This window comes from Sciurus carolinensis, chromosome 1 (genome assembly GCF_902686445.1).
Source record: "Sciurus carolinensis chromosome 1, mSciCar1.2, whole genome shotgun sequence".
In the NCBI taxonomy this organism is placed as follows: Eukaryota; Metazoa; Chordata; class Mammalia; order Rodentia; family Sciuridae; genus Sciurus; species Sciurus carolinensis.
In genome coordinates, this window is record NC_062213.1 from 38,694,795 (window position 1) to 38,714,090 (window position 19,296).

At 41.1% G+C, this 19,296-nt stretch overlaps 1 protein-coding gene across 4 annotated transcripts in view; it reads right to left on the minus strand.

The window, feature by feature from the left end:
- Positions 1-19,296, minus strand: part of Vps13b (vacuolar protein sorting 13 homolog B) — an 829,431-nt gene that overhangs the window by 16,895 nt on the left and 793,240 nt on the right. For all 4 annotated transcript variants that reach the window (XM_047551787.1, XM_047551802.1, XM_047551778.1 and 1 more), the window contains exons 55-57: positions 9,698-9,816; positions 4,922-5,727; positions 73-249 (exon numbers count right to left, since the gene is read on the minus strand). In XM_047551787.1, the coding sequence (XP_047407743.1) occupies positions 73-249; positions 4,922-5,727; positions 9,698-9,816 (1,102 nt within the window). The remainder of the gene's footprint in view (positions 1-72; positions 250-4,921; positions 5,728-9,697; positions 9,817-19,296) is intronic.

The window sequence follows — 19,296 nt, forward strand, 5'->3', positions numbered from 1 at the left end:
TGGTCTTTACAAATAAAAGGCAGGACGAGGAAGGAACGAGATAAAGCATTATCACAAGGAGCCGACAGCTACCTTTGGAAATGTGCTTCACGAATGATGTTGTCCCTCGGGAAACTCCACTCACGAAGGCTCCTGGGCCTCGGGTCAGTCCCTCATAAGGAAGTCTGAAGAAGTCGGAGATGCCATTCCCTACGCTCCTCACCAAGCTTGCCGGGCTGCCGAGGATCTCCAGAGACCCCACCACCCAGCCTGCAACGGACCAAAGGAAGTCGTTACTGAAACCTGACTACTGCACTTCAACATTTGTGAAAAAGTGGCCCATTTTCCCTGCAATTCATTTTTCACACTAGAATTGAGAATGTAATAAGCATCTTTGGAGCAAAATATGGGAAATAACTCATTCACTGTGAATTCATAAATGGTGAACTTTCATACTTTATAAATCAAAGTGATCCTCTGGCAGTCTCACAAATGGCTTTAATATGACTTCCTTGCCTGAGCCTCCTGGACTCCCGTAAAAGGGATTCCTGTGCAGGGGATCACTCCAGCCAGCCCATGGTGCTGTGCTCTGGGTTGCAGGTGCTCCCAGGCGGGGAAGTTCCTCCTGAACCTGCACAGGGCAGGGAGAGAGGCCAGATGCTAAATGGGGTGCTGTAAAGGGGACACAAACTTCTGACAAGGATGGAGGAGTTATTTTTAATCTTTCCCAATCCTACCAAGTTGAGTGCTTCCCTTTGGAGCAGGGTTAGAGCCAGACAAATGTCTCCCCTTCCACCCCAGCTTTGGTTGTGTAAACATCAGTGACAGGGACATACTGATTAGGTTAGCAACAGGGGAGTGTTCCCTGCGGATGTCCCAGGGGGTAGCTTTGAATCTGGTTTCCTACTTAAGTTCAGCCTTGCCAGAAGCCGTCCTGTTTAGTGGCCTGATGGCCATAGCTGCCTCGTGGGAATGAGGCTGTGGTGCAGGTCTGGCAGAGGCTGACCTTCCCCTTCCGCCCTGGGGTGGGGATGTGGGGCTCTGAGCCCAGAGAACTACAGGGGCAGGTGTGGGCCAAGGGCCAAGGGGAGGAGGAATCTGAAAAGGCAACTTCCTCCAGCAACCCACTGCCCCGCCCCCCCCAGCCCAGTGCTGGGGCCCTTTTGTGGGAAGCTGTGGGGATAAGAGGCATGTGGGAGTAACCTCCCTCAGCCATGAGCCTTTGGAGGACAGGACTGTGACAGATCCTCAGTTAAGTAACAGGTCCGAGAGTATTTGGAAGGTGAGTGTGCAAGAGCTGGACCAGAGTCCCAAAGGGTTTCAGTCCATGCAGAGAGGGGCTTTCTTAAGTTTTGAGCCCCTCTCCACCTTCTCTGGAACACATCAGGAGGATAAAACTAGGTTTAGGTCCAAGGAAGGAGAGATTTCCAGTAGATGGAGAATACAAATGGGAGGACCTAAGCAGCTGGGCATGGTTCCATTTAGTTCTCACAGCATCTGTGTGAGAGTATCATTATCTCCCTTGATTCAATTAGGTTAACCAATAACTGAGCTGTTGCTTGGCATCAAGGGCTACACTAAGCACAAGAGGCAGAGACAAATTCAACATGGTGTCCTCTGCCTCCATGGTCTCACTGTTAGGTAGGAAAAGGAGGACCCTGGAGCTCAAAGATTAAGTCAATTGCCCACAATCTCCTGATTAGATATGGGGGTTGTGCTTCTAACCCAGGTTACCTGATTCCAAAGCCTATCCATGAGCCCAGGCAGCAAAAAGGCAGGATGTGGGAGGTTGTGGAATAGTATTCCTGGGAAGGCCCTCTCTGGGGGTGAAGAAATAGATTCCCTAATGCCTGGAAGGGTTGTAAAGGTCCACATGAAAGCAGGTCTAGAGACATCTTAATTCCCAATCTCTCCAAAGACTTGATATTTGAAGAAAGAAAAGCAGCTTTGACCAAATAAATGCCTCCCATGACAAGGTTCATTCAAGTACCTTTAAGGACACATAGGCAGAAGGCTCCAGCCTGGCCACTGAGCACCTGCCCACTACTGGGGCCCTTTCCTACTCTTTTCAGTCACATGAAGGGTGTGGTTAGGATTTCCTGGGTTATGACCTTGGAAGCCTGAAGTCATGCCTGGTGGAAGGCTATTTGTGGACCAGAGGTACATCTCAGTAGTATTTGCTTCTGGCCAGAAAAGGGTAGAAAGTACCCAAGGACATTCCTTTAATTAATTTCCTCCAAAAGCAAATATTGTTGTTCTTTGGTATCCACGAGGGGTTGGTTTTAATTCCCCTATATATATAAGGATGCTCAAGTCTCTTATATAAAATGGCATAATATTCACATGTAACTTGTACACATCCTCCTGTAAACTTTAAATCATTTCTAGATTACTTATAAGACTTAATAAATGTGAAAGCTATGGCAATAGTTGTTATACCATTTTTTTTTTTAACTAGGGACTGAACCCAGGGGTGCTTAACCACTGAGTCACACCCCAGTCCTTTTACATATTTTATTTAGAGATAGGGTTTCAATGTTGCTGAGTTACTAAGTGCATTGCTAATAATCTGCTGAAGCTGGCTTTGAACTCCTGATCCTCCTGCCTCAGCCTCCCAAGTTGCTGGGATTACAGTTGTGCCTCACCATGCCCAGTTGTTATGCCATATTTTTAAGGAAATTGCTGATAAGGAAAAAGTATGCACACATTCAGTACAGATGCAATTCTTTTTTGGGATACTTTTGTTCTGTAGTTGGTTGAATCTGTGGATGCAGAACTTGCAGATACAGAGGGCCCAGCTTATCTTTTGCTTAGGTTTTTGGGAATTTTGTTGACAAAGAAAGTCTGGGTGGATTCCCATGAAATTGAGACTTGGAGGTAGACAGGGACCTCAGGAAATTCTCAAGCCCACATTCTTTCGAATAGGGTTAGTCACTCATTTGTAATCATCATTTATTTATTTTTAAAAACTCTTCAAATGGCTCCACAAACTTCCCTAGAAATGAGGTCAGGGTGTTTTTGACCACTGTGGCCAGGAACCTTCTTCTCCAGCCCAGTGGATGAAAGCTGACCCAAATGAGATACAACGTGCTCCCTCCTAGGCCAGCCCTCTCCCTGCTAGTCCATTCTCTAAAATTTCTCTACCTGGCTTGGCAACCTCTGGCCATCTGTCCATATCCTATTCCTTGGATCACTGCTTGCGTTCAGATAATCCTCATATTGACCATAGATTTTTAGTGACAGAGTTTCCACAGGCTCTAAAAACTTGGCTCTCTCTATTAGAATTTCTTGTCTTGGTATACAGTGAGATTGGGACAGCAAGAGGATTTTTAGGTGGATTACAAAAACTACAAACAGAATGTTCTTGTGAAACCTCATTAAAAACAAAACGAAGAGATCATTTTTAGCACAAAGCTGCAGGGGCCATGGTTACTTGGGGCCACAGGTGGGGTTTCTCCTCCAGCTCATTAACAGATGGGTGCTTCCTGCACCTTGGCATCACCCAGTGACCACACAGAGCCTTACTCCTCCCCTGGCCTCAGATCAGAGCTTAGTAACCTACATGTCTGCTTCTCATGTTAAAAGCAAAGTTGCCTGAAAGGGTATGTTTCTGGAATGGTTTGTAAATATACCCATCTATTAAATTTGAAATGTTAACTGCTTATTTTTAAATGACTTCTTAGCAAGAGGAAAACATTTTCTCCATTGTTGTGCAAGCTCTCAAAACAACAGGTCTGGCAGGGCCCTCTCCCTGATCTTGTCATTTTCCTTTATAAGAGTCTGGATAGGCCTGTTAACTCTATGACTTGCATTGTGGGGGAAATGTAATCTTACCAACATGGCCAGTTACTGGCATCTCAGCAGCGATAACATGGGCCATTTATTGCTACAATCTGAATCTTCTATGGGAATGCATTTACCAAGTACATGGTCTCAAAGAGGATAGGGCAGATGTTCTCTCCTTTGTCACTTTCATAAAGTCAGACTTCCATGTTCTTTCCTGGAGAGGACTGATGAGGCTGACCTGGGGTGGTGCTCTGCTTGAATTCCTGGGACCATGAGGAGCCAGACTATCAAACAAACTGCTTTAGAGTGAACTTGGCTCAGGAACACAGGCTCATGCTGATTACTGTAAAGTATTCTGAGACCACATGGTTCCCAACACTCAATCTTTGGTGCACAGTACTGCCAATATAAGATTTTGTACACATATTAAACCACCCCTTGCAAACTTTTCCAGTCAGACTGAAAAGGCCCTCTCTCACTGAGAAACAGCAACCTCTGGCCTACAGGAAGCCACCTGCCTGGCACCACACGGCAATCAGGATGAGCAAGGGCCATTCTTCCTTTTTGGAGTTGGGTCTGTGGAGGGGCCGAGACACTGATAGCTTTCTCTTTGCAAGCTGTCTAGACAGGCGGTGAGGCACAGGGCAGGCAGAGGGTTCTTTGTGAATTTTAGAAGCACAGAAATTCTCTGAATTTCTCACCTCGAGCTATTCATGAATAGAAATGAAGAAAACTAACCTAGAACTGGATTTCTTTTTGGTCTAGTTTTCCTGGTTGCATTAGTGTGCTAACACAGGGTTTTGTGCTTGCAGGTGCTAAAAAAGTGTTTGCTAAATTGAATTAAAGTCTACATCATATAACAGCTAAAATATTATAGTCACTATTGCTTAAGAGTTCATTAAGTGCCAAGCCAAATGTTGGGTACTTCATATACTTTCATCTGGTCTTAAAAAAAATCTTAAAACCCACTTTATAGATGAGGATGTGAGACTTGGGGAGGTTCAATAACTTTCCCAAGACCTCAAGTCTAACAGCAGCAGAGTCTAGATTTGGATGTGGTTTTAATTGCCCTTGTGTACCATCTTTCACTGATGGCTCAGCCACTACCCCAGAGCATGTCATTATTGTCGTCACAGACCCTTAGCTGTGTCCTCACCTGCTCTGAAGAGGGCCCCAGCAGCATAGTGCATTGCCAGGGCATGCACGAGCTGTCTTGCAGTGGTGAAGATGGGTCCTCTTTCAAACACTGAGAAGGAGAGCGGAGTGTGGTCAGAGGCTATGTACAGCTTGAGAGATGCGTGGATGCTGACGAGCAGATTCACTGGCTGGATCACCAATCTCCGTAGCTTCACAGGATTCACCAAGGCCCTGGCATGCTGTCTCACCTGCACAGGTAGCACCTGCTTTCTCCCAGAGAGCTGTGGGGGGCGACAAGCCAGCCTGCTGTGAGGGAGGTAAGTGTCAAACAAAGTTTTGATGTAGTACACAAATGTGTCTTCCACATATAACCGGGCAGGTTTCAGTTCAAAACTGAACTCATTAACATCCAGTGGGACACTCCTGCCCTCAGTTAAGGTGACTCGAAGCTTGATAAAGCAGTTCTCCTTGTATTCTTCCAGATCTCTGCTGGAGGCAAGGAGACTCTGCCCTTTGGAAAACTGAGTAGGCTCTGTTTTTTCTCCCTGGCAGACCAAGACAGCAAAGTGGAAATTGGACTTGTTATAGAGCTGGTTATCCAACTGCAGGTCCCCACAGTACACCTCCACACAGTGAAGCTGGAAGAGAGCGGCAGCAGGTTCCTCCCCTGGAAGGACGCCAGCCACGGGGGCCATGTGCAGGAAAACATTGTCCAGTGTGAGCCTCAGCAGTTCAGATGATGCTCTGTGGTGGGTGAGGTCATCGGACACTGCCAGGCTCAACTGGGTGATGAACACTCTAAAGGCAATGGTCTTCTCCAGAGTTCTAGAGGAGAAAGGGAGAAAGGGAAAAGGACATCAGCCTCCCTTTTCTTTCTTTAGTATTTCTTTTTTAATGACAGTGCCTTATTAAACACCTCCTGATGGGACATCAGATTCTCATAAGAAACAAATAAGAACTCAACTTTTAGTACATCGTGTCTGGACAGAGCCAGCCACAGTTGAACAGTATTGGGAAATGTTCCCAATGGGATTATTACAAGTTCCCGTCATGTTTCTGTGTGTGTTTCCCTTATCAACACCAGATTTTTACTCCCAAATCCTTCTAGTTTTTGTGCACTAATTCTCTGTCATGATGATCACAAGGCACAAAGATTAATAAAATAACTAAGACCCCTTAAGTTGAAAATATGAGGCTAGCAGAAGAGAGCTCAGCATGAAGCCTGCCTCCAACTGCCCCTGCAAACCTCTGCCCTCCCCGTGTCCCCTTTCTGGAGGGGAACCACCTGTGCACCTTCTGGAACCTTCGAGGGCAGCATGGCCCTCTGCACTCACCTGCTCAAGACCATCACTCGAGTGATGCAACTCTGTCCTACAACATCTTTTCCCTCCTTACTAGCAGTTCATAAATGTGTGGTTATTTCTCTTAGAAAACACCTCAATCACTCACTTTTATGACCCCTTTATATAAAAAACTCCGTAGAGTTTCCTACACGAATTCTCTCCTATTTCCCTCCTTCCCTTCTCTCTAAAGTTCCCTACAGATAGGCTTTTGCTCCCACGAAACAACTTTGTCAAGGTCACTAGTGACTTCCATTTGGCTAAAGTAAATGATGGACTTTCAGGTTTTTGCTTATGCAAGTTACTAATGGCATCTGGCATTGTTGGCAACTCCCTCCTCCTAGGAACACTTTCTTTACATGTATTCTCTTGGATCTTCTCCCTCTCTGTTCACTCTCCTCAGTCAGCTGTGAAAATATTTTCCCAGTTCTCTTAAAGTGATGGGGTTCAAGGCTCGGCCCACAATCCTCTTCTCTTCCCCACCCCCATGACCTCCTTGGGGAGCTCATGACTTGGCCACTCTAATGACTTCAAACACTGCTCATACGCTGCTGCTAAGAACTCCCCCTGAAACTCTAATTCTATGTATCTAATTGCCTATCCATACAGTTATTTAGATGACTGAGTGATATTCAACTTGCCCTGTCTGAAATCTAACTCTTGATCTTATCCCTCACCCTACACACAGTCTTTCCCATTTTAGTCAATGGTAACTATATCCTACCAGCTGTTCAGACCAAAAAGTTTCAAGACATACTGGATGTTACAGCTTGGATATGGAATCTCTCCCCCAAATTGATCCCCAATGTGGCAAAAGAGGCTTTAGGCAATGGTCGGATCCTTAGGGCTTTGGCCTTATCAGTGGATTAGTCCATTTGGTGGATCAATAATTCAAATGCACCAACTAGGAGGTGATAAAAGACTATAGGCAGGTCGGGCCTATAAACCTATTAACATGTTGTATTTATTTTGTGTACATCCCCCATTCCTAGACCTATGAGAATACAATCTCAAATGCAGGAGTTTCAGTCTTTTTATTCATTGATGATCCCTAACCCTAGAACATCAACTGTCATCCAGGCAAAGCTTGGAATGGAAACACCATTTGACCCAGCTATCCCACTCCTTGGCCTATACCCAAAGGACTTAAAATCAGCATACTACAGAGATACAGCCACATCAATGTTCATTGCTGCTCAATTCACCATAGCCAGATTGTGGAACCAACCTAGATGCCCTTCAGTTGATGAATGGATAAAGAAACTGTGGCATATTTATACAATGGAATATTACTCCGCAATGAAGAATGATAAAATTATGGCATTTGTAGGCAAATGGTCGAAATTGGAGAATATCATGCTAAGTGAGATAAGCCAATCTCAAAAAACTAAAGGACGAATGATCTCGCTGATAAGCGGATGAGGACATATAATGGGGGGTGGGAGGGGCTAGCATTAGGTTTAGGGTTAGGTTTAGAGTTAGGCTAAGGAGAGCAGTAAGAATGAAGGAAAGAAGGACTGTGTAGAGGGAAAAGAGGGGTGGGAGGGGTGGGAGGGGTGGGAGGGGTGGGGGGGAGGGGAAAAATATAATAAACATCATTACCCTATGTAAACGTAAAAAAAATAAAATAAAAAAAAAAAAAAAGAAAAAAAAAACTGTCATCCAGGAAGCACTTAAAAATATTTGTTGAATAAATGAATCAAGGAAGTGTAAGTAGATAATTGGACTGTTCTTATTTCTACCTCCAAATGTATGGGTTGTAGTTATTGTCATTAGTATTTATGCCCTAGACAAATGTTTCTGAAATTGTTGTGTAGGCTTGAAATTTGGGCTATATAATTAAAATTTTTTTTTACAAACCCTTTCAGGCAAATAAGCCGATTTAATATTTTAATTTAATATTTAATTTTAATTATTATAAACAATTATAATATTGTTTGAAATGCTATAAATTCAAATTAGCAGCACCTAAACTAATGAGTTCTTAGCCATACATGAGAAGCACAGAACTTTTTTTATAAAGGGCTTATATGAAAGTGTGCAAGTTAAAGTTAACCTTACATTCTAATTTAAATTACTTTTATGATGATAAAATGAATAAATGCTATTACAGAAAATCAAAATAAAGAATTTATTAAATAAACACAACCCCACACCCATCTATTAACAATTTTGATTATTTCTTTTTCAGTCTTATTTCAATCTTTATTTCTGGAAATTTTATATATCTTTGTAAAAATATAAGAAAATATATGTATGTATATAATATATATTTGTGTGTCTATATGGACAGATAACACATAAGTACAGATAACACATAACCAGGATATTTATATATTCAATATTATATTCAGTTTGCTTTACTTTAGGTTATATTATATGTATTTTCTGTTTTTTGTGATATACCATTTGTGGTACATTTATGTATCACCTATTTCCCTACTGATGGGCATTTTGGCCATTATGTTTAGCAATATAATAAACATCTCTCTGTTTATCTTTTCCTTTCTTTATTTCCTTAACTCTTAAAACTGCAATTTCTAAGACAAAGGGATTTTAAAACTCTCAATATATATTGCTAAAGTGCTTTCTAGGAAATGGCACAAATTATCATTGGATCACCATTGTTAATTTGATAAATAATATCTTATTTAAGTTTCTATTCCTTTGATTACTTATATTTCCTTCTCCCAGATTTCAAATTTTCTGTTCATATCTTTGGCCTTTAATTTTTTTTGAAAGGAGGGGTTATCTTTATATTATTCCTATTGAATTATATGAGATCTTTGATTTATTTACTTATTTTTTTGGTACCTGGCATCAAACCAAAGGGTGTTTAACCACTGAGCCACATCCCCAGTCCCCTCCCCCTTTTAAAAAAAATTTTATTTAGAGATAGGGTCTTGCTAAGTTACTAAGGGCCTTGGTAAGTTGCTGAGGCTGGCTTTGAACTCGCTATCCTCCTGCCTCAGCCTCCTGAGCCCCTGGGATTACAGGAGTGCACCAGTTCTTTTAAATTTGGATATTAATTCTTTGCCTATTTCATGTTTTTAAAACCTGATGGCAACACTCAGGTCAAAACTGTGGCTCTAAGAGGTGTATTTATATTTGATGTACCTCTAATTGCTAAGGCTACTAAGTTGTCATGTGGGTACAGAAATGTTAACCTAAATTTCACACTAACAACAGTGGTATAATTCTGAGATACATGTCTCAGTTTGTAAATTAGTTTGTTAAATTTATCACAGAAGAACCGGAAGGAAGATCCAAGAATGATAATATACTGCTACCTATTATAGGTATGATTGAGTGCTAATTACTAGTTCTAACTTATAGTTTACACAATAATTAATCCAAAGTTTTAGGATGTATATGGGGATGAGAAAGAATGGTAAATAACAGATTTACAACTTTATAATGGGAAGGCTTACTACAGGGAAAATTACGAAGCCTACCTGTTGGTGTTGGTTAAAATCGATCCTGCTTTTCCTTCTGGGGCCACAGTGATGAAGACTGTGCCACACTGATGGACAACGTCCACGTACACATAGCCAAAGCCAGTGAGGAACACAACCTGCAAAAAGAATATTCAGAATCTGATTAAAAAGAAGTAAGAACACTACTGAAATGGGTGACTTCAAATGTCTCAAGTTCTGATTCAATACCACAAACACTTCCTGGTTATATTTCTTTATATTCATGTGTACAGGCTATTCAGCTGACTTAAAATGAAAACAAAAATCAAATCCAGATTTTTCAATATACAGCTGTAAGGATCACAGAAAAAAAAAAATGATGGATGACGGGGCAGGAGTGTCTTCATTCTCTGCTTTTTTGGAATTGGCAAATAACCCTGTATGGGCTGGAGCCCAGCCATGGGGCCAGCTTTGTGAGCACATATGAATCTCTGTGGAAAAAAACTCAAGACTCTGGACTTGAAATGCAATGCACAAAACATTTTCAGGCTTGTAAGTGTTCACTTACTACTACAGGAGTGAGTGTCCTTCCATGCTGGGCACAAAAAGCATCCCCTAAGACACCAACAAGACATTTCATAACCCCGCCCCCCTGAGGTCCTCACATAACTTGCAGGAAGAATTTTAGGTAAGTCAATTTGCCTAGAGTCAAAATTACTTTTTCTATCATGAGAAGGTGAACTAAGACCTAAAAAAAGTTCTATCTCAGCAGCCAGGTACCAGGCCAGCAGAACACATGTCCTATCAGCATCAAATGCCAATGTTGCCTAAATGATAAATATTCGAAAACAGAACAGAACTATGTAAATAACAACTCTAAGAACATTATGTTCACAGTCAGGATTACCTGAGGGTTGAGGTAAGAACTTCCTTGTGCTTGGGAATGTGGTTTTGATGATCTGTAGTATCAATTTAGTTCAAAACTAGGCCATTTATGAATGTTAGGACAGTAAATAAAAGAAGAAAGACTGACAATTCCTGGATGAAGGAACAAAGCTAGATGCTTGCTTGACAAGTAATGAACGTATTCTTATTCTGCCCACAGGAAGCAGTACTGGAGAGAGTATACACAGATCACAGATTTAAACTTGGAAGCAATTTCAAGGTGACTGGGCTTCTTTCTTGTGTAGTGATTCCTCTCTCAGAAATCCTGCTCATATTCAGCATCCAGGACACCTGGAAGTCATCTCTGCTTCCTCCCTCTACTCCTTCCCTGTAGTCCAGGAGTTATCAGATCTTCTAGGTCTGCCAGGCTATTGTTCAAACGTAGGCCCTTGTCTGCCATTCATTACTACTGGTACCTAGAATACACTTTTCCCCACATAATTCCTTTCAAAGTCCTAAGTATCTTTCACGTACAGCTTAAAGAATTCCTATTCCATGAAGCACTTCTTTTTTATGAGGGGGTGGGTGTCCAGGGATAGAACTGAGGGGCACTTGAATACTGAGCCACATCCCCATTACTGTTTAGTATTTTATTTGGAGATGGGGTTTCACTGAGTTGCTTAGCCCCTTACTTTTGCTGAGGCTGGCTTTGAACTTGAGATCCTCCTGCCTCAGCCTCCTGAGCTGCTGGGATTACAGGCCTGTGCCACTGTGCCCAGCCCACAAAGCACTTCTTTAATCTTTCTATTCCCTTCCTCAGTTTGACACCTCCTCCCTAATTCTAAAAGTACTTAAACCATATTTCCACTAGATCATGAATTTTATTGTTTTAATATTAGTTACCTGTTTTATGTATCTGATTCAGTCACTCTATTATAAACTTCTTAAGAGCAAGAATGAGTCAATTTGTTGTATCTATATCCTCTACAGACACATTTTCCAATGATTTCCCAAAAATACCTGTTTCCAAGGATTCTGTATCCTGATTTTTCTGTGTTTGTTCTAGGTAAGAATTGAACTTGACTATGATAAAATTTGAAATTAAAATGGTTCAGCTCATGAATCTAAAACAAAATGAATATTCTTTGAGAAACATTCCTAATTATAAAAGTCATCCTTTTTAACATCATCTTCAGCCATTATGAAATAAGAACACTTAACTGTCCTTAAGATAATAAAGAGAAGGCAAGTTGATGATTGCTGTTAACAGCTGGAGGGACTCAAAAGCAAGCAAATTAGCCTAAGCTTTTAAGGTACTTCTTTCTTCTGGCCCAAAACCTGAACTATGGAGAGAGATTTTGCTGGGTGTCCCTTCTCCCTACAATGAGAATGGAAGAAACAAACTTTAACACATGGCTTCTCTCCTTGTCTCCTTTCCTACAAAGAGCAACAACTCACAACCTTAAGGCTTTGCATAGTACAGCTGTAGTGATTAGGAAACTAGGTACCTAAGAGATACAGAAATTAGGTACCTCTGACCTTGACTCTAGAAATTTAAAGGAAATCTTTGCTTTGGTCTGATGCTTTGGTCATCCAATCATTCCATTCATTCCCTGATAAAGGCCTGAACTGTACCCACAAAGAATCAGTTACTGGAAAAGACAGTCATACCCTCAAGTGGCTCACAGCCCAAGTGGCAAAAAATCCGACTGCATAAATAATGAGATGAGAACTGGCCCAGGGCAGAGGTGCCTGTAGTGCTTCCCCTTCTTAGGCACTGACCACACTGTGATCCATGAAAGCAATGGTTTTATGTCCCTTTTCTTTAGTGCTTAAAACAAGTGCCTGGTCCTTGGATGATTTGCCTGGACATATCTGAAGGTGGTTCCTGAGGTACGACTTGTAGTGGCCATCCATGTCCAGGTCCCTCTCCTTTCAGTCGCAGAGCTAAATTGTACTTCTTGCCCCTTGCAGTTAGGTTTGGCCAGGTGACTAGTTTGACCAATGTACTAAAGGTAGGACTGACATGTGTATGTCACTTGTAACTAAAGCATAGAAGAGATATCTTTCTCCCCCTGCTGTAAAGAGTGAATACAGGGTTTCTGTTTCAGATCAGTGGTAGGCCACTGCCTGTTACTGAAAATAAAGTTTTACTGGAACAGAGCTATGCTCATTTGTTTATATACTGTTTCTACCTAATAAATGATTTGGGAAGTTGCAATAGAAACTGTAAAGCCTAAAGTACTATCTAAATGTAAAGAAAATGCCTGCAGAATCCTACACTCTTGTAGTTGTGGTAGACTGTTACACAATCAATGAGTTGTATATCCCAGTATCTATGCCCTTGTGTATCCCCTTCCTATACTGACATTGGGTTTGGTTCTGTGACTTTCTGTGGCTAACATGACATCAGCGAAGAATACACTCGAAAAAGTCTGCTTATTGGGGTCTGCCTTCCTGTTGCCATGTAAGGAAGCTGGTCTAGCCTCCTTAAGGAGGAAAGACCACATGGTGAGAAAGCTGCCTGGAGTTTGCAGCTGAGGCTTCCTCCAGACACTCCTGTGCTGCACGCAGCTGCATGTGTGAGTCCAGGCTCGCCTGTAGGAAACTCGGTCAACTCCCAGAATCATCGTTTTAAGCCACTAGGTTTTGGGGTGACTTGTTACAATGGTGCAGATGCAAGATGATGCAGCCTTTATCAACCTGGGTCCCTGAGTGACCATGTAGAACAGAGCCCCTTAATGACAAATACTGGCATGTAGCATGACAAGAAATAAACTCGGGATTACAAAAGGCAACATAATCTGGTTTATATACTAATGTAGATACTTGTAATAGAAATAGGGTTCTAGCAAAAACTAAAAATATGGTGCCCTGGATTAGTGGTCAGACAGTAAAACTAGACATTGAAAGTTACAAAAATGGAGATCCTCATTTTGAAATGTCAAAGTATTTAGTAAAACTGTTGCCTGAGGATACTGGGGATGTGAATCATAAACCTAATAAATTTGTAGCTCTAGAAAATGAGGTTCAGTAGTATGTGTTGGCTGCTGTTGGCTCTCTAGCAATGTAATCACAAAGAGATGAGCTCAGGACAGAATTGGCCAGGTTGCAAACAAATGAAAGAGAATAGAGAGATTCCAGAAATTCTAGGTCTTACAAAGTTAGAAATGTTTTAAACCTGCTATGGTCTGAATGTGTTCCTTTTATATTCATATATGGAAATCCTAATATCCCCCACAGATCACGCTATTAGGCAGGGATCGGTGCCCTTTTAAAGGAGGCCCAAGAAAACCCCTCCCTACTACCATGTGAGGTTACAGTGAAAAGATGGCTATCTATGAACAAGAAGCGAGGCCTCATCAGATACCAATTCTGGATGTACCTTAATCTTGGGCTTCCTAAACTCTAGAACATAAACAGAGAGAACAACAGAGAAATAATCTCTGTTGTTTATAAGCTATGCAGTCTATAGTATTTTGTCATACTAGCTCAAACAGATGAAGGGAAAACCCCAAACACAACAAATAAAATCAGAAAGTCCTTGAACGTGAAGGCAGATTAACATTCAGCATTAGGACAGATCATAGGCATCATACTCACTACTAAAACTTTTTAAATGTTAAACTGACAAATGAATTCAGATTAAGGGTATAATTTTCCCATAGAAGCTCTTTTAAATTCATAAAGAGGTAATGAAGCAAGATAGCAAAGAAAAATGTCTTAAGTCAAGGGATATGGTAACTAGAAAATGGAATTCTAAATAATCAGACAGGTAGGGAGTATAATGAGTTTCTGAGAGATCACTATGATCCAGTATACTCATGAACCTAGATTGATAGACACTGTGATTATCTGAGGCTGAAGACAAGCTTCACATGGCCCAGGAAGATCCTCCTAGAGAGTGGATCCAGGAACCTGAACAACAGTGGTAAGAGTGCTCTCCAGAGAAGAAATCAGGGCTGTCAAAGGCGGTTTCTTGCTTCCAGGGTATAAGCCATACCCAAAAATATACCTGGAAACATTTCAGAATTGCTATTGTCTCATTCTTCCTGGTTTCAAACTGGACAGGTTGTTACTGTTATTTTGTGCTAAGAAACAGAAGGGCGTGGCAGATCAGTTCAGATCAAAAGGAATCACATCCAAACTGAGCATCACTCAGAAGTACTGAACTTCAAGTGTGATGCCTAGAATCTTCGGAGAGTGGACATTTATTTGTTTTATATGTGGGGAAAGAACAAACTAAATGAATGATGGTCAAGAGGATGTTTTCTGGGGGGTTGTTCATTACCATGGAGCAACCTAGCCAGTCCTGAACCATGCCATCATGTTTACTTTCATCACTTTTCACTACTAGTATGTGGGGTGGGGAAAGGTTCTGGGTAACATATACTAACATACTTGCTGCTTTAACCACAAAACAGACCTGGGGATGCTCTGAGCTTTGCTATTTGAATCTGTGTCAGAGAGCTCTGATCAGTAAAGCTCTATCTTACCTAATGTGGGTATAAGAATATCATTCAAGGCCTAGGTCCTGCCCTCCTCTTACTACATCATCTATTACTGTACTTACAAAACTTATGCTTTTCTATGTACTCAGTTATCTTTCCTAAAATGATTTTTCTTAAATTTATATTTAAGACAATTAAAAAAAATTATGCCAATTTAATTTTACTAAATCAAAAAGTTATGCAGTGATAGAAAAAAATGGAAAATATTCTGGAAAGTCTCTCTTCCACACTCACCCCTCCTGGCATTCCACTCCCCCCAATAGGCTCTATGTGCCGAAGATATGGGGCTAACACTGCAGCCAAGTTAAACTTAAATAATAGCTATCCCTGTTATTAAAATCCTTAAACTATCCCCCTCCTTCAGTTTTCATTAATTCTCTCTTCAACTGGCCTTCAATTCCTATTATTGGTCCATCTTGGCTGGGCCTTTTCCCTCTGCTTCAACCTGACTCATTCTGCCCCACCTCAAATTTTCACTCCCTTTCTTAGAAAGAATGAGAGTGTAGCCATCTCTTTTTCTTACCTCCAGTCTTTTCTAGCTACCTTTCCACAACCAAAATTATTCATCCAACTGCTTTTGTAAAGATCATTTTCTCCCCTCATAGAATTCAATTTAGTCTCAAAAATGATAAAAGATGAACATTTCCTACTTTTGCATCTTCAAGCTTTAGTGACATAATACAACAAAACCAAAACTCTACCTCTTATTTTGGGAAGGAATAAGTTAAAACTCTACTACTCATATGTCTATGTAAGTAGTATGTAAGAGATTCTCAACTAGGAAAACCATGATAAGCAAGACTGCTAGAATTCTTAGTCTTTGAAGAAAGGGAACAAGAGATTTCCATGTGTGCTAAGGAATTGATGTGTGGTCTGTTTTACGTGGTCCAGAAGACTGGACAGTTTTCCCTGAGCTGGACTGTTTTAGGAATCGCATTGGTAGCAGTTATGAACACAGACTTAAGGGTAGAGAGGATGACAATGGAGACACCATTTAAGTCACTCTTCCTAAAATCTGAGATGGAGATGATGAACCAAAGGCCTAAAACAGAGAGAGGCACCAATTTCAGAGACATGTCTGATATATCCTTGAAAGAAGCAGGCAACTCCCTGGATGTGTGAAGGAAGGAAGAAAAAGGAAGGCACTGGAATTCAAGAGGGAGAAGCCAAGTCTAGAAGCTAGGCCATACTGGGTTTGAACTCCAGACTGAGTTATGCTGTGCAAAATCACCTCTAGGGGTTTCAGGCAGCATCATCCTTTGAAGGGACATGACAGGGACTAATGCCAATACTTTTGAAGTGCTTGAGAAAAAAAACAGGTATTCAGTACTATATTACTTAAGGCTTTGTGTTCTGGGAAAAGTGTGATGACATTAACTGAAGCAGAGATGCTAGGAGAAGATGGCTTGGGGTCTGGGAAATGATCATCTTGGTTTTAGACACATTGGTGTGAGTTGCTTGTAGGTCTAGATCTTCAGTGGGTAGCTGGAACTGGAGTTCAGGAGGGACATGAGGGACACACACACACATCTGGGAGTGATGGGTGACAGACAGTAGCTAGAACTATGAGAAACTACAGAAAGGAAAGAAAGGGAAATGAATTTCTAAGATGATTAAAGTAGAAAATGTTGGATAGGGATGAAAAGATAAAAGTAGATATTCTGGATATAATTTTTCTCTCTGTATACTTTTAGAAAAATATTTTAGAGGATCTTTACTCTGAATATCTGTGGTAACAGTTTTGACTCAGCCAGAACAAACTAAAAGCACACAGGAGACTCTAGATCAGGGGACTAAGCAAGCATTCATAAGTGGGTGCCAGCTTGCTTCTGGCCCTGAAATGGGGGTGAGGGGGATGTGAGAGAGGTAAGCAAGAAGTCAAAATACCTGCACTACATATTTTCTAAATCAGATCTTCACTTGGATCCACAATTTTTTGCTTTTCTATGTAAAAATTCCTGTATGGAGGTAGGTATATCTCTGAAAACTACCACCTGTGACTTTAAGCATCAGTGCCTGGGGTCACATCTGTGTGATGTTTACTTGATGGACTGATCACACATTTGAGTTCTGGTTCACCAAGGAACTTTAACAAAGTACTTCATGACATTCTTTCAGATAAGATCCTGCACATTACAGTTTAAAAGTACTTACAGGTATATTTTCTAAAAACTGTGGGCTAGATGATATAGTTTGGCGTTATTGGCTGACTGGAGGGAAGTCTCCAGTGATCCTCCACAGTATACTGTAGGCCTTGGACTTGTCCTGTTCAACATATTTACTGATGACCTGGATGAACATGGAAAATGCATGCTCACCACATCTAGAGCTGATGTAAAGCTACCATGGATACTTAATATGTTAGATGACAGCATCACAATTTTTTTTAACAGTAATTTCAACAAGCTGGACTAGGCCAATAGCAACAAGACTTAATTTATTGGGGATAAATGTAAAGTCCTGTCATTGGGTTCAAAAAGTCAATTATATAGCAAGTCATACGATAAAGACCTGGGGGATGTGGTTGACCACAAGTTCAATAATAACAAACAGTCTGAACTTGTTAATAAAAAGCGAAGTCAATCTTCTACTTTATTAATGGAAGCACAGGGAGGTAATAGCTGGTTAGACCACATTTGGAATATAGCATGTAATTCCTGCTGCCAGATTTTTAAAAGGGAACATAACACACTGGTGTGTTCAGACAAGGGAAACTGGTGATGGGTCTGGAAATCACATTCACTAAAGGAGTGACTCAAGGAACCAGAAATGTTTGGCCTGGATAAGGGAACACTTGGGGAAGATGTTGAAGCCTCCATCAAAAATTACAGTGTGGCTCTACTTAAGGGGATGTCAGCCCACGAAGCCCTACAGGGCAAAACAAGGATGAATGAGTAGATGCTATTGAGGGAGAGTTTTCAGTTGGATTAAGAAGAAGGTTTCCTACAGTCACCACTGGACTAAGCCATGACTATGACACTGGGACTTTCTGAGATAAGATGTCATGCAGACATTCTCGCACTAGGAGAAATTAGAAAATGTTCTCTAACCTGTGCTTTGATGAGCTTTCAGGTAGCAGTATCTTTAGTCAGCAGGACTACAGAGGACAACCAGTGACCGCAGTTTGGTGTAGAAGAGAAACAGCTCTGGGAGAGCTGTGAGCACAGCCAGGTGCCAGCCTGATCCTGCTCAGTTGTAAGCCAGCTTAGCTGATTATTCTTTAAGCCTCAAACCTCTCATCAGTAAAAAAACATAAAAATTATTGTTCTTTACTGGATGAATTTAGTTAAGTCCTTAAAGGTAGGAATTATGCCTTAATAAGGGCATAATTTGATAGACCCTCAATAAAAATTTGTTGAACAAATCAAAGAACAGATTGTGGGAGAGCACTTCAATGGCACAGAGCCATATAAACACAAACTGTCACTCTATGCCTCTTCCCCTCCCAAACATAAACAGATTGAGAACCAGTGACACTGACCCCACTAAATACTTCTGTTAAGAGCCAAAGATCATGAGAATTCACCTGATCCTTTTAGAAGGATATTCACCTGCAAAGGGATAATTTGGAAGTGGGGAGGGTATTTCAAACTGAGCATTCTACTTTGCTCATTCTTCAGGGGTGCATAAATTACTTTTCATAAGTTCATGCCTTGCATCCTTGAAGGCATAGATGAAAAGCCCCTCACAGAGACACAATCCGTGGCCCCTCAGACTGGCCTACTGTGCTCTCCTACAGCACACCTACTCCCTTCCTTCATTGATCCCACCAGAGTTTATGATAATACAACTCTCCACGTGATTACTTCCTTATTATCTACCTTTTTCACATGTAAACTCCCTGGGGGCAAGGGCTGCGTTTTTTTTTGGTTCAGTACATTTTAGGTAGTTCAATTTAATGTCTGGCTCATATTAGAATCTCAGTAACTGTTTGTTGATTGAACGAATAAAGCAAGCTTTACAATATTTTTGTTAAGCAGAAACTTCTATGTGCTCTCTTTGTACTTTGTTTTGGTTTTTTAAAGTAATGTTTCCTAACTTTGTCAAAAATAATGTTTCTATTAGATATTGAAATTCCATACACTATGACAGAATTTTAACCTATTGTGCTGACAGAAGCAGTATAAATGATCAGTATAAACTTGTTTCTTAGGCCTTTATTAATTTATCAAGAGCCTAAAGGTTCCCCCTCCTAAAGTCAGGTTACCACCCACTGTCACATGATAATCAGTTGTCACTTTG